Source organism: Leopardus geoffroyi, chromosome A2 (assembly GCF_018350155.1).
Source record: "Leopardus geoffroyi isolate Oge1 chromosome A2, O.geoffroyi_Oge1_pat1.0, whole genome shotgun sequence".
Lineage (NCBI taxonomy): Eukaryota > Metazoa > Chordata > Mammalia > Carnivora > Felidae > Leopardus > Leopardus geoffroyi.
In genome coordinates this window covers 25,490,982-25,507,351 of record NC_059331.1, presented here as the reverse complement: position 1 = coordinate 25,507,351, position 16,370 = coordinate 25,490,982, and the positions used below count along the sequence as shown (strand labels likewise).

The 16,370-nt window shown below is 37.4% G+C and overlaps 1 protein-coding gene across 4 annotated transcripts in view; it reads left to right on the top strand.

The window, feature by feature from the left end:
- DNAH12 (dynein axonemal heavy chain 12) overlaps positions 1-16,370 on the top strand; it is a 220,239-nt gene that overhangs the window by 141,262 nt on the left and 62,607 nt on the right. For all 4 annotated transcript variants that reach the window (XM_045493288.1, XM_045493286.1, XM_045493287.1 and 1 more), the window contains 10 exons: positions 4,329-4,462; positions 6,236-6,398; positions 7,136-7,216; positions 7,811-7,987; positions 9,240-9,371; positions 11,423-11,512; positions 12,106-12,246; positions 14,145-14,386; positions 15,432-15,579; positions 16,117-16,262. In XM_045493288.1, coding sequence (XP_045349244.1) covers positions 4,329-4,462; positions 6,236-6,398; positions 7,136-7,216; positions 7,811-7,987; positions 9,240-9,371; positions 11,423-11,512; positions 12,106-12,246; positions 14,145-14,386; positions 15,432-15,579; positions 16,117-16,262 — 1,454 coding nt within the window. The remainder of the gene's footprint in view (positions 1-4,328; positions 4,463-6,235; positions 6,399-7,135; positions 7,217-7,810; positions 7,988-9,239; positions 9,372-11,422; positions 11,513-12,105; positions 12,247-14,144; positions 14,387-15,431; positions 15,580-16,116; positions 16,263-16,370) is intronic.

The window sequence follows — 16,370 nt, the reverse complement described above, 5'->3', positions numbered from 1 at the left end:
ATTCAGTTTTGAGAGACAGAGCACAAGTGGGGGAGGGGCAGAAAGAGAGAAAGACACAGAATCCAAAGCAGGCTCCAGGCTCTGAGCTGTCAGCACAGAAACCAATGCGGGGCTTGAACCCACAGTCCAGGAGATCATTCATGACCTGAGCCAAAGTTGGATGCTTAACCGACTGAGCCACCCAGGCGCCCCAACTAGTTTTTCCCTTTTGAGGACTGTACATATGTTCAGCTAGTGGATATTTTAGTGTTTATACAATAATAAAAGTTGTGTGAAACAATTTTGATTTATGTAAACTGTATCTTAATATTATATCTTTTAAGCAGCCAAAAACCAACCCAACTCTGTCCAACCATAAATTTTTCTTTCGTGAAATCTTATAAGGATAGTTGGCTACTTCTGAATATCTTTGTCATAACCATAGACTTTGTATTCTATTATAAGCGATTCATAGCTGTTGAGAAAATTTTTTTTAAAAGAGGGAGCTGGGAGTTGCAAATAGATAAGGGAATTTAGGTGGGTAACAGAAGAATAAAGGTTTTGCAGTGAAACAGTGGGGGATAGAGGATCTGTGTCAGAATGATGCTAATGGCGTTGTCTGGGGCCGGGGTCTGTGAAGTTCAGGAAGTGAGTATAAACCACTATGTGTCCCATAGCTCAGGACAGCATTGAATTTTTGGCTAGATCTTTTTTCTTTTTTTTTTTCTTTTTTATATTTATTTTGAGAGAGAGCACACAAGTAGGGGGAAGGAACAGAGAGAGAGGGGGAGAGAGAATGCCAAACAGAGGCTCGAACTCACAAAGCATGAGATCATGACCTGAGCCAAAAATCAAGAGGCAGACGCTTAACCAACTGAGGCACCCAGGAGCCCTGGCTAGATCTTTAGTCTCAAAGTAGCGTGTGTACTTACCAGGGGTACCAAAGAAATTCAGATGATAAGGGAAGGAATTACTGGAATATTCATTCATTTTTGTATGAAATATTTTATATGGATTAACAGTCTACTCCTACTCAGTTTGTATGTCAGATGACCATATGTCATAGATAGTATGTAAGGTGCCCTGAGGGATCCCTGTGATAAACTGAAAATTGAAGATGTAATATAATGAAGATCTAAATGGATTTAAGAAAATGGCATAAACCAGCATGAGCTAGCTTGAGCTCTGTGTCAGCCACATCTTGAGGCAAAAGCAGTGACTTCTTAACAAGATCTGACAAGATATTGGTTAGAACATATTTAAGAAAGCTGTCTAAAATATGGATTTATACTGACCGTTTAAACAACAAATCTTATCCCCAGGGCGTATCATACCTTGCAATATTAGCTCATGATGTTTTCCTGTCAGTAGCCATTCTCTACCCACTCCATCCTTGTCTATAGAATTCTGATTTTGTCTGGAAAATCACCCTCCATGTAGTCATGTATCACAGGGATTGATTTCTGGCTCGTCCAAATCATTTTTGGTGCTCTCATGCCTCCTACTGTTGATTGGTTTATACATGAGCCTATTCATGACCTACTCCTTGCCAATGGATCCTGAATTCAAGTCTGTTGGGAAGCTTTGGGGATTAGTGTAAGAAGGGTATAACTCTTCACTATAAGAAGTGTTACATGGTAGGAAAAGGGCCTTTTCTGTCTCTCAAACTTGTTGTTTGAGGATGTAATGTCCATAGCTGCAACAGTCCTCTTGCCACCAAGATGGGGCAAGCCCAAGGATAAAATAAAGTACATGGAGAATGGTAGAGCAAAAGGCTGGAAAGAAGTGGATCCTTGATATGACTGAGCTTCTAAATTAAGCAGCTCTGGAAGTACTCTACCTCTAGACTTCTTATTATATACAATGATACATTCCCTTTGAAGACACAGTAAGACTGGTTTCTGTCACTGTGGCCATAAATATTCTAACTAGTACAGATAGTTATTAAACTTTCATGATTAGCAGGATAATTTAAAAAAAAGCACCCAGAACACAAAGATAAACCTTTGTAGTGTTTTCAGTGATGTATGACTCCTATGACATTCACTGACTCTGGCATTTTACAAAAATTCACTGATCTCTATAATCTTTAGAAGCCTCTTTGAAAAATTTGTTAGATAACATGAATACAATCTGTTAGTAAACTTGCATATACTGGCAGTGTGTGTTTAAAACTTTTTTTACTAATGGTGTACTAGGTCAAAAAAGTTTGAATTTCACTAGAATGGAGGGCCAGACACTGAGAAAAATTGACCTTAAAATGAATATTGTCTGACACAAAGGAAAATAATTACAAGCATCTTGTTGACTCTAAATGAAATTTGGAAAATACTCTAATGAGCAAGTAAAAATTAATTGCTCATTTAGCATAAATTATTTCATCGAATAATATTTGGAATCATTATTGACAGGTGCTGTCTTAGGTATTGAAGATAATGGCAGGGAGAAAAAGTCCTTTCATGGATTTTACATTTTAGTGGTCAGGGGAAACAGACAATGAACAAATGGACAAAAAAATTTACGTTGTGTACTTTTAAGTGCTAAGAAGAAAACTCAGGACCAGGAAGAGAGAAATGAGGAAAGGAGTGGTGTTTTACAATGAGTGCTCTGGGAATACCTTCCTAATAAGTTGGCCTTTCTGCAGAGATGTGACAGAGAACCACATCAAGGTCTAGGTGAGGAGGGTTCTAGTCAGAGGGAATAGCAAGACCCAAGGCCCAGACGCAGGAACACAGGTGGCATGTTCCAGGAAAAGCAGAGGAATGCTTTCACTGAGACCGGGAAGGCTGGAGAAGAAGCAAATTTGGGGGGAAGAAAATCAAAAGTTCAGCTCTAGATGTCATAACAGGAATTATGATGGACTGCTAATAACAGAAACCCAAACTAAACGTATGAAGTTTTTCTCTCTCATAAAAGAAAATCTGAAGGTAAGAAGACTGGGCTTGTATGGCTTGACAAAGTCATCAGAATCTAAGGTTCTTTCTTCTTTACTATCCTTAACATGTGGTTTCTACCCTCAAATTCATCTTATGGTCTAAGATGGCTGCTGGAGCTCCAACTTCCACATCTGTGTCCCAGGAAAGAAATAGAATAATAGAAGGTTAGGGCAAAACCGACACACTTTACACCTGTCAGAAAGGCTAAAATTAACAACACAGGAAACAACAGACGTTAGTGAGGATGGGGATAAAGGGGAACTCTCTTACACAGTTGGTGGGAATGCAAACAAGTGCAGCCACTCTGGAAAACAGTATGGAGGTTCCTCAAAAAGTTAGAAATAGAACTACCCTATAATCCAGTAATTGTACTTAGTAGGTATTTTCCCAAGGGATACAAAAATACTGATTTGAGGGGGTGCATGCACCCCAATGTTTATAGCAGCATTATCTACAATAGTCAAAGCATGGAAGCAGCCCAAGTGTCCATTGACTGATGATTGGATAAAGAAGCTGTGGTACATATACACAATGGAATATTACTCAGCCATCAAAAAGGATGACATCTGCCATTTGCAATGACATGGATGGAGCTGGAGAGTATTATGCTAAGTGAAATAAGACAGAGAAAAACAAATACCATAAAATTTCATTCATATGAAATTTAAGAAACAAATGTGCACAGGGGAAAAAAAGAGACAAACCAAGAAACAGACTCTTATTTATAGGGAACAAACATGGTTATTAGAGGGGAGGTGGGGGGGGATGGGTGAAATAGGCGATGGGGATTAAGGGGTGCACTTGTGATGAGCACTGGGTGTTGTATGGAAGTGTTAAATCACTACATTGTACGCCTGAAGCTAATGTTGCACTGTATGTTAACTAATTGGAATTTAAATAAAAACCTTTTTAAAAAGGGATACATACCAGCTCTAACCCTTTAAAGAGCCTTTCCTGAGGTTCCCACCCAACAACTGCTTATATGCCTTAATTTGCTCTGAATTGCAGGGGAATCTAGGCAATGTGGTCTTTTAGCTGGGCCTATTGCCATCTAGAATAAAATTGGAGTCCTTAGGAAAAAGAGCTGATAGGTATTAGGTGGGCAACTAGCAGCCTCTGCCATTGTCATGCTAACTTTGGGATGTCTACTAGATGTCCAAATGGAAGAGTTAGGAAAGCAGTGTAATGTATTCTTGTTATGTAAAATACCATTGACACTTCCTTTATATTTGCTCTTTAATTATAAACTCTTTCATAGATTTAGTTGTGACCTCAGTCCACCTAATTCTATTTTTCCAATTAAGGTTTTAATTTTCTTAACCCCAAATTCTTTTCATCCAGGAAGACACTTACATAGTTGGAGTGGGACTGCCCATCTTAAATGTCTTAAGTTTTTCTTTTTCTTATTTTTAGCCATGGCCTGAAGACGCCCTTGAACTTGTAGCTATGAAATTCTTAGAAACACTGGAGCTTACTGAGGTTGAAAGACGAGAGATAGTTCCAATCTGCAAACACTTTCACACTACCATTATGGATCTTTCAGAAAGGTTAATATTAATAAATTTTAAAATGACAATAATGCCTTATATTTTAACATGTCTCTCTCTGTGAAAAGCTCAAAATTTCAATAGGATTTCTATGTCTTCTAAACATTTCTGATCATTTAATTAAGAACTCAGCTTGCAATAGAATAGAAAATTACGTAATCTAGGTTTAAGGAAAAGGGGAGAATTTATTATAAAGATACAAGGGTATCTCACAAAGCTTAAGAAAAAGAATACAGCTGGATGACAGATATACTGGAAACAAGAGTTAGAAAGTCATCCTAAACCCAGAAATACCTTTTCTCTGTTTCTCATCCTATTTTGCCTCCCTTTTCTGATTCTTTCTCTTTGTAGACTGTATTTTCCTTCTTTTTCTTTTTTTTTTTTGCATTTATTTGACTTTTTTCCAGTTTTATTGACATTATTGATATAACATCATATGAATTTAACAGGTACAGCCTAATGATTTGATATATGTATATAATGTGAAATTATTACTACAATAAGTTTAGTTAACATTCTTCTCAATTTTTTCTTGTGATGAGAACTTGTAAAATCTACTCTCTTAGCAAGTTTTAAACACATAACACAGTATTGTTAACCATAGCTACCATAGGGCACATTACATCCCCAGAACTTATTAACCTTGTAATTGGAAGTGTGTATCTTTTGACCACATTCATCCATTTCCCCCACCCCCTACCCTCTGCCTCTGGAACCACTAGTTTATTCTCCTTGTCTATGAGTTCTAGTTCTCCGCCTCCTCCTCCTCCTCCTCCTTCTTCTTTAGGTTCCACATATAAATATATAAATGAGATCATATGTATTTGGCAGACTGAGTTTTCTACATCTCCTTGCATGTGGAGGAAATTGTCTGCCTCTTGATTCTCAAGTTTACTTCTTGCAGTTCCACCAACAGGCAGGCAGATTGGCTGTTTCCAGCTCCCTGTTCTAAATTTATCCCAAAATGTGATAAGCCTCATTTGTGTCCAGTGCCCAACCCTAGTCTAATCAGCTGTGGTTAAAGTGGCAGGTTTCAGAGAACAAACATTGCTGATGGAGCACTGGATGGAAGTTTTCAGAAAAGGGAAGAGGGGTGGTGGGCTGTGGATAACTCAGAAGTATCTATTTCATCTCTGTTCATCTCTGACACCCTCATTTCAAAAGTATGTAAAGCCAAGAGCTCATAGTATATTGCCTATCCAGAATCATACAGCCTCGTGGCATAGTTGGATTGGACGGGTGCACCAAGAAGTGGGCTCTACTCTGTGTACTTGCCATAAAACAATGTTGCTTCCATTGTTTCCATGTGTTATGTGTAGTAGTTTTACGCTTCTGGCCATACTCCACTCAGCCAAAGTGACAACACTTTGTTCAAGGAATGGGGACTCGTCCTTGCTATCCTATCTGCAACACCTCTCCCTACGACACTTCCCTACCTTACACAGTATCTTGAGTCCCTTACAGTGCTAGTTCCTCCTAGCTTATGACACATATAAAAAGGCCTGTATCTTTCTTGTTCTTGCTCACCTTTGATACCCATTTTTGGTGATTTGTGCTTTTTAAATACATCATTGCTATTTGATATTTTTCAGATAAGAAATCAGGGCATGCTTATGTGGAGAATTCTCAGAATGTTATAAAGTTTAAGAACTCAGCAGCTTCTGAATGAAATTAACCTTTATTATAGGTTTGTTGTTGATGCTTTGTTGAATGCACTTCTTACTCTGTGCAACTCATTACTTTGGAGTAAGATATGTTATCTGTCTCTCTTAGGTTCTTGCAGCAGTTAGGACGGCATAACTATGTTACTGCTACTTCTTACCTCGAACTTATTGCCTCATTTCGACAGCTTTTGACTAAGAGGCGACAAGCTGTCATGGAAGCAAAACAGCGATACGTGAATGGGCTTGACAAATTAGCTTTTGCCGAGTCTCAGGTAAATTTGATGAGCTGCTCACAATGGTAATATATAATTATAATTTTTCATTGGGAAATATAATAAATCATAAATAACAAAGAGTTGCAATTTATCAAGAATACATTATGTGCCAGGCATTGTGTTATGTGCCTCACACACATTCCTTCAGTTATTCCTCATAACCACTCAGTGAGGTAGACACTAATGATCCTCATTTTACAAACAAGTTAAAGTCAGTTTTAGAGAAATTCACTAAGTTTCCCAGACTCAAATACAGACTTAAATAGTCCTGTTTTATTCTTAATTTTTTGGCATTAGGAGAGAATACAGGAAGTCTGAGTTTCCTTTTTTTATTGTAATATAAGGTTTTATTAAATATACGATTTTTTAAATTAGTCAAGTGCTAGTAATACTTACTAGCATTAGTTCACTGTAAGCAATGCAGGTTTGGGTGATTCATATGCACTGTATACCATGCATCATATAATAGGGACACTCCACCCTGCCACCTTTTTTCTATCTGCATTTCTTCCATGACAACCGCATTCTCTCACAGCTCTGTCATATACGTGAGGAAGATAAAGTCTCTTGTGAAGAAAACTGGCATGGCTTTGTTTATCATATAAATAAGTGAGGGAAAAAGTTAAGGTTCGCTGGCCCTAATGCTGTATGATATGCTTTATGTTTCAATTTTTTGTGGTTAGCTTCCGTAGCTCTTGTAGCTATGAAAACTTAATGACAAATTGTCTGTTTAGGTTGGAGAAATGAAAATGGAGCTTGTTCAATTACAGCCCAAATTGGAAGAAGCTAAAATTGAAAATGCACATATGATGCAGGTAGAGTATCCTGAGTTTTTAATTTTTTATTTATTTTTAATGTTTATTTTTTTGAGAGAGAGAGAGACAGAGCACGAGCAGGGGAGGAGCAGAGAGGGAGGGAGACTCAGAATCTGAAGCAGGCTCCAGACCCTGAGCTGTCAGCACAGAGCCCAATGCAGGACTCGAACCCACGAACCGTGAGATCATGACCTGAGCTGAAGTCAGACACTTAACCGACGAAGCCACCCAGGTGTCCCTATCGTGAGTTTTTAAAAATTGATGTCAGACGACAGTTGAAATGTGTAAAATTAGCCTTGAAAATATGCCTTAATTTTTTGCCACTACACCACTAGATCTTAGGGGCCTTACCCTTTTCTACTGCCTGGCTATCTTCCGGAGTCCCACATGAGTTCTGTTGATTTTGAAAGGAAGCGGGAAGCCCATTATCCCGTTAGGTCCCATGTATTTGCATTTCTCCTCATTCTATCCTGGGACCTCCTGCCCTTCAACATGATATGTTGAATTCCCTAATCTCCAAACATTCTTTTGCCTTTAGGAAGGAGAAAGCAATAGGATGTTGGAGGAATTGTCTTTGTTTTTTTCTTTCTTTAGATTATCGAGATAGAGTCTGCACAAGTGGAAGCAAAAAGAAAGTTTGTGAAATTAGATGAAGAGATAGCCAGTGGCAAGGCTGAGGAAGCCCAAGCTCTGAAAAACGAGTGTGAGAGTGACCTGGCTGAGGCAATTCCAGCCTTGGAAGCAGCCCTGTCTGCCCTGGATACACTCAAGGCAAGTGTTTGAATTCACTACCTTGCGTTTCATCGACAAATTAAGTCACAGGTCCCTGTTTCATTAGGTGTGGCTCTGTTCCGCTGGGTGGCACTTCACTCTAGATGACCACGAGCATTAATTTAAGTAACTGTTTATCACTGTGTGCCAAGGACTCTTAGCACTCCATCCTCTGAAACTCAGAGGATTCACGATGCCTTCAAACCTCACCGATTAATATCATTGATATTAGGTTCCCTTTTCACTGAGAGTCTGTGGCCTTGTACTGTTCCTGGTATCAGGCTATATGAGTTAGGTTGCAGTTGCAGGGTAGAGAACTGTCTCTATTTAATACAAGCAGACAGGTATTCCTTAAAGGATTCCTTACAGAATTCTGTAAATGGATTACACAAGTATTGGAAGAGCTGAAGAAAGAGATCCAAGGCTGAACTGCCAGGAATGACTCCCAAAGACAAACTGAAATGGCCTACAGAGGAACGATCCCTCTGAGTCAGAAGCCTGCAGAGCCACCCTCCAGAGCCTCCACTGTAATCTCTATCAGCAAACGAGGTGCCTCACACCCTGCCCATTGCCCTGTTTATTTAGTCAGAACTCTGGTATCATTCGGGTGATCTATGGCGGAACCCAATGACCACCCACAGCTCCAGTTTATGAGGAACTAAGATATATATAGTTGTTAGCTTTCCAGCAATTGCAAAGAATGTCAGAAGGATATTGGAATGGATGATATGTATGTGGATCTATTGTGTCTGTCATAACAATATATGTCTTTTTAGAAAATAAGTTTAAATTAGGGTCTACCTCTAGTTCAGTTTTTTGGTAAAACTAATATATAAGCAAATATAGAATTAAGTCTTTATCTAACTCAGTGTTCTTAACCTGGGCTCAGTGTATGGGCTTGTTATATGATTGTATGCAAATTTTTTGTATACGTGCAAAAATATTTCTGGAGGCTTCATAGGTGTCAATATTCTCATGAGGATCTATGAACTCCCAAACATTTGAGAACCATTGGTCTTAATCTGTGCTGAATTTAAATTCTCTTTTATTAATTATTTTATAATTATGCAAAGCCAAAACCAGTTATAATTTCAAATGAAAATCAATGCTATGTTCTAACATAATTGTTGGAAATTACGGTAAATCAATTAATTTCCAACATAATTGATGTTATTCTCCAAGATTATTTTTTTAAATTCTCATTACTTAAAAATAAAGTACTCTGAGGGTACTCTGTTCTCTTTCAATTTAGCCAGCTGACATTACAATTGTGAAATCAATGAAGAATCCTCCGTCTGGTGTTAAATTAGTTATGGCTGCTATCTGTGTCATGAAAGACATAAAACCAGAAAAAATTTCAGATCCTTCAGGAACTGGAGGCAAGGTAATAACTAGACACAAATCTAAATCATATTCATGATTATACATAACACCTTGCAGTAACTGTTATCAAATTAAATGTCAACAGTATCCAGTTCAGGAAAGAAACCTCGTTTTCCAGATTGGACAGATTCAGAAGAAAGTATGGAAAACACTATCTGCATGTATTCCAGGGTAAAGCGAAGGCAGTACAGCCTCAGAAAAATGTGCTTCCAGTTGCTTCTGTTTCTTTTTCTGTCTGTGCAGCGTTACCTGCTGTCACAGGGTGGGATTAAATAAACACTGAGGTTTGTGAGATGTTTCCAGCTAAGATTCTCAGGAACTTTCTCTATAACCACATAGGTGTTATTTCAGAGCATTCAAAAAATTCTGCTGAGTTAAGCAATATAGTGAAGTTGTTCAAAGCATGTGTTCTACAACCAGAATGTCTGTATTCAAAAATCCTGTCCTGCCAGCCATGTGACCTTGGGCAAGATAGTTAATTAACCTTTGTGGAATTATTATAGTACATAATTATTATAGTACCTGCTGGAGGATTATTATAGTACCTGCTGCACAAAGTTAATGTGAGGATTAGATTACACATATGGATAGATACGTACAGATTATACATACAGGTAGATACATATAGATTATACATATAGATAATATATATAAAGTTCTTATGTATAAAGCCTTATAAACAATAAGTTTGCAATAGATGTTAGCTGTTTTTTTTAATGTTTTTATTTTTGAGAAAGTATGAGTGGGGGAGGGGCGGAGAGAGAGGAAGACACAGAATCTGAAGCAGGCTCCAGGCTCTGAGCGGTCAGCACAGAGCCCGACATGGGGCTTGAACTCACAGACTGTGAGATGTTGACCTGAGCCGAAGTCAGACACTTAACCGACTGAGCCACCCAGGCACCCCATATGTTAGCTGTTGTTATTATGATTATTAGTCAAGGTTATAGCCCTTAAAAAGGAAGGCATAACATCCATCCTAAACTAAATCTATGGACTTATTTTCTTTTCAGGCTTATTTATAGTACCTAGGTTTCAATTCCTGAATTGGGGAATTGGGATGTGTGTGTACATGCATAATAGAAAATAAATAGCTTCTTACTTTACCAAGTTATTCTCATTTATATACACACTTACAACCCTACCTATCAGGATTCTGGAATTAGGAAAAAGGATGGTGAGCTACTTACTTAACATCTTTGCCAGCACAAGTACTATGTGCTTTATCCTAGAACTGGCAGAGTGATGTGTAATCTTTTTCTTCTTACTCTTCTTTATCTCACTTGGGGAGCCTAGGTGGGTGAGGCAGTCATCTATAAGAAAAATGTTTGCTACCTGTCTTAGTCCATTTGGGCTGCTATTACAAATTACCATACACTGGGGTGGCTTATATTTATTTCTCATAGTTCTGGAGGCTGGGAATTCTGAGACCAAGGCTCCAGTAGATTCAGTGTCTGGTGGAAGGCCCACTTTCTGCTTTATAGATGGTTTGCTTTTCACATGGCAGAAGTAGGAGGGAGCTCTCTGAGGAATCTTTTATAAGGACACTAACCCCATTCGTGACCTAATCACCTCCTCACAATCCCACCTCCAAATACCATCACACTGGGGATTACGTTTCAACATACGAATTTTGATGGGGGAGGACACAATTGTCAGTCAATAGCACTACTTTTCTGGTTTGAAAGAATCAAGAGTAAAGGAAAACAAAACTGGAAATAATAAAAATACATTTTCTTATATGAAATTCTGATGGTGTTTATGCTAGTTGCTTTTCTTACATTTCCTAAAGAGAAATAATTGCATCATTTGCCCTTTCAATGTTTACTTTTTTATAATAAATTCAATGTATAAATACATGTTCATATTTTAAATGTTTGATATGTTCAATATGTTCTTGGAGAGAGGAGTCTCTTTATTTCCAAAGAGATGTAAGTTGATATTTTGAAAGTGTATGGTTTCTCTGGATAATACAGCTTAAACTTCAAGAAGAAAAATTTATATTGAGCATCTTTAATCGTACATTTAATACATTTCCATAAATTTTATTTATAGATATTAGATTACTGGGGACCTAGCAAAAAGCTTCTGGGAGATATGAATTTCTTAAGAGAGTTGAGAGAATATGACAAGGACAACATTCCAGTGAGTTTCATTGATTTTTTTGTATAACTTTGCCAAGATGTATAAGATCTTTAACATTATGCAATGTTATATAAAACATAAGAGGATGGTCCATATTTAAGATTAAAAGAATGAAGGAATTATTGACTTTCTCATGAATTCTCATAATGCATAAAACTGCTGCTTCAGACCATTGAAAGTCATTTAATAAGTTACTATTTTAGTGTATTATTAACATGAAACAAGTCTCTGTCTTCTTAGAATAGTTTAATAAATCTGAAACACAAGTGTATGTGAGATAAAAAAGTATAGTGCACTTTTCCATCCAAACTTGTATTTATTTATGTCTAATTATTCTTTTCTCCTTTTTCCATATATCTTTCCAATCTCCAAAAGTCTTAATTTTTTTTAGAGGAAACATCTTGCCTCGATGTCTATAATCTTGCATATTTTGCTCACAAATATGACTTGTGTTTCTGCTACAATACTTGACCTTGGTTTTTAAAGACAACATAACTTTCTTACACAATTTTTTGCTGTGCATGATTATTTTTTTCATCTTATGATTGTATGATACATGTTGAAATTTTAAGATCTAAATGCTTGCTGTATAGGTGACTGTTATGCAGAAGATACGTGGCGAGTACCTAACAAACCCTGAATTTGACCCTTCTAAGATTGCGAAAGCTTCTTCTGCTGCTGAGGGTCTGTGTAAGTGGATCATGGCTATGGAAGTGTATGACAGAGTTGCAAAGGTATTTTGAGGATCAGTACATTCATTTTGTCTTGAAATATTCCCAGAGATTAAAATCTATGCCTATATTGACAAGTTAAGAAGTTTCTAGAAATGATACCAGCAAGAATTTGTCTTGCTACAGCACAAACGCCAGATGTTAAGTACCTAGTAGATGAAGAGAATACTTGTGTGTGACATAACCTTGCCAGGGCTAGTGTGAGTGGTAGCACTGTGGGAACAGGGGTGAATTGGCCAGACTGACCTATAGCTATAGAGACTTAGGGCATAAAAGAATTAGAGTTTCAGGAGCAAAGAAAACAAAACATCAAGGGCAAAGTGGCGGATTAAAAAGCTGATTCAAGGGGTCAAAAGTAGGAAGGTCCAGTAAAGTTAAGAGGTAGAGAATGGAAAGTTGCCCTGAAGCAATGGCATGCATTGATAGGGAAACTTTTATGGAGAATGGTTAAAAGCACTTTGTAACTTTGGCTAGCAAAGGGCCAGGGAAACACTGGCCTTGCCCTCTGTAGCTTGCAGAATTCTACTGAGGGAAGCAGGAAATACAAATAAAATGTCAGAGAAAAATACATGGTAGCAAGTGTTTAGAATAACCTCAGAGTATAGAATAAATGATCAAGCTGTCACAATTTGGAAACATACACATGTGCCTGTGGAGAGGTAGGGATTTTGATTGTTAGTTTCAGGGGAGTAGACTTGTCAAAGAAAAAGAAATTAGTTTTATCTGGGATATTCTTCATTGAGCATCGTGGGGAGAGGTCCCCATTGCAAATTTTGAGCTCTCAACCTAGCTCATCTCCACTCATCTCCCAAGGCATGTGGAATAAGGCAGAGAAGCCAAGGCATTTACACTACACTGCCATTTCAATTCTGATGCAGCTGTCCCATGTTGTTAGGGAAGGGTTGGAGGGAGATATTCAGGAAGGTCTCCTCTGAAGTCAGAAGTAGAAAGTGGAGCTGCCTGCTTTCTCTCTATTTATTTAACACATTCCAGGATTTCAGCCCAAAGGAGAGAAAACAGGACATTTGGTGTCTGATCCCTGCCTCCTCCCTCCCTCTTTGCCATCAGCTTTGTTCATGGCAATGAACCAGAAGATACAGAACTTCCTTCTTTCAAACTGGCATGTAGTCTTTTTGGTCATCTTCTAAATTCTTTTTCCCTATGGTTTAAAATACACTCCATGATCAAGTTGGCCAAACCCCATTCTTGATATACTAATGAGCATAATAGGATAAGAACTTTAGAAAATCCCCTTTCTCTCAATAAAGTGTGGCTTTTCAAGACTTGTTGAGGAAAAGTTTGTTTTGGTAGTGAAACTGAACATCAAGGCTTTCTTTCTCTTTGTACCTGTTATCATAGTCTTAATCCCTCCAAGGCAAATGTATGCCTCAGCCAACTGGGAAAAAGACTACAGACTTGAAAATGCCACACACACACACACACACACACACACACACACACACACACACACACACAGAGGCATATTCATATATTTTAAATATTTATAATCTCTGTTACACATGTTTTCCTGTGTTTTTGGCAACAGTTGAATGGCAACTTCTCATTCTTTTGAGACATTTTGCTACATATTGTACTGGTTTCGCTACATATTCTAACATATTGTTGGTCCAGAATAATTCATCTATTTTATAGATGATAATTTGCTAGTCCAGAATGATTTATATGTTTTATATGACATATAAATATATTTTACTTTATTTGGGTAAAAAATACATAAGATTTAAGGCAAAATGCTTATTTTGCAAAATTTATTATTATAAGTAACACATGTATTTCTAATAATAATTAATCAACTTTTAACCCATAGTATCTGTAAAGGGTTATTTAGGTGTCTGTTTTACATAGCACACATCGTGGCTATATACATTGTTCCCAAACAGGTAGTAGCTCCTAAGAAAGCCCGCTTAGCAGAAGCTCAGAAGTCCCTGGCTGAGACCATGGAGCTTTTGAATCAGAAGAGAGCAGAACTGGCAGAAGTAGAACATCATGTGGAAAATTTACAAAGAACATTTATCGAGAAAACTGAGGAAAAGGCTCGTTTAGAAGATCAGGTGGAACTCTGCGCTAAGAAACTAGAAAGAGCCTCAAAACTAATTGGAGGACTGGGTGGAGAAAAATCAAGGTCAGATTTCTGCTCACTTGAACAGTATTTTAGAAAGTCAGGCATGTATATGTTACTTTCTTTGGGTATTTATTATGATTACTGATTTGTAAATGGCTGGTTTAGAATGTGGGGCATTCTACAAGGCACTTGGCCAGGCTTCTCCAAACAATATATTAATGTCGAGGATGGTGTTTGCAACTTCTTTCTAAATGCTTTTTTTTTTAATTAGCAAAATAAGGCAAATGATCACTTTTAATCTAAGTGGTGAGTATGTGGGTCATCATTATATAATTTTTTTCCGATCTTATGTGTGTTCAAACTTTATTATGTTTGTAGTAGACATATGGCTCACTTTCTTGAAATTTATTTCAAAGAAGATATAATTGGATTGATCTAACTAAACCAGTTAGCTTTATTCTAATCTATTTATTCGTACTGACCAGCCAACTATCTCACTTATTAATTCTGTATGTTGAATGAATAGCGTGATAAGGTAATAGGCCTTTGACAGTATTTTGTAGTGCAGATTAGGTGGTTTTGAAATGCACTTTTTTACTGTAAAACTTCATTAAATGGAGAAAAAAAAAAAACAACCTTAACAATAGTATGCCACTTAAACAATAGTATACCTAAACAATAGTATACAACTTAAATGTATTTTTTGGTAATGAATTACAAATGTTTTTGTGTTTTACAGACTAACAATAAATACTGAAACAAATAACAGAGCTTCTAGACCAAATCATCCCGGAGAAAATTATTAGACAAAATGCTGGCCTGTTTTTATTTTTGTTCTTGTTTATTCTGAAGGGTCAAGGTCTGCAAAAAATGCCTAATAATCTAATAATGAAAGGTGGATTGTCATTCATATTGCATAGATATGGATTATAGCATTGTCAGAACTAGAAGGGACCTAGCCTCCTCATTTTGTAGAGATAAGCAAAAGTCCTACATTTCATGACTTTTTGTTATAGAGTTTGGACTAGAAGCCCCTTACCCTTTCAAATGCTGTCTTCCATCATTCTCTATAGTGAGGCTGTTTTGCCTTTGGTTGATCTCACAGATGGTCTCAAGCTGCAGATGACCTTCAGGTGATATATGAAAATTTGACTGGTGACGTCTTAGTATCAGCAGGAGTAATAGCCTATCTTGGTGCTTTCACTTCTGGCTTTCGACAAACATGTACAGAAGATTGGAGTATGTTGTGCAAGGTAGTGCTTTCATATTTCATGAGTTTCTTTTTGAACATGCAAAGTATGTGTTGGGGTATCGTGGAGAAAAAGATGGTAATAAAAATAAAGAAGGGAAGAAATAGCTGGAAGTATGGGGTCTTGTTCTTTGCTTCTTGTTAGATCAGTAAAATGCTTTCATTGTCCAACTTGCAGCTTTTTCTATTTTTTAGAATACCTAATGACAAATCAATAATTTTTTTTTAAACTGAGTTGAATCCTCAGCAGCTTTTTTTTTTAAGTTTATTTATTTTTGAGACAGAGAGAGACAGAGCATGAAGGGGGGAGGGGCAGAGAGAGAGAGGGAGACACAGAATCGGAAGCAGGCTCCAGGCTCTGAGCCATCAGCCCAGAGCTCGACGCGGGGCTCGAACTCACGGACCACAAGATCGTGACCTGAGCTGAAGTCGGACGCTTAACCGACTGAGCCACCCAGGTGCCCCGACAAATCAATAATTTTAAAAATATTTCAACCAACAAGAATAAGGGAAACATTAGATATTTGTTTATTTCTTACAGAAGAAAAGAATTCCATGTTCAGAGGAGTTCTCATTGAGTAAGACTCTGGGTGATCCAGTAAAAATTAGAGCCTGGAACATAGCTGGACTGCCAACAGATACTTTCTCAATAGATAATGGAGTGATTGTTAATAACTCCAGGCGTTGGTAAGGAGCATAAAGTATTTTTCAATGATTTTATTTGAAAGTAATTAAACATGGAGAAAAGTTGACAGGATTTTAAAGTAAGTACCTACATAACTGCCACCTCCTAGA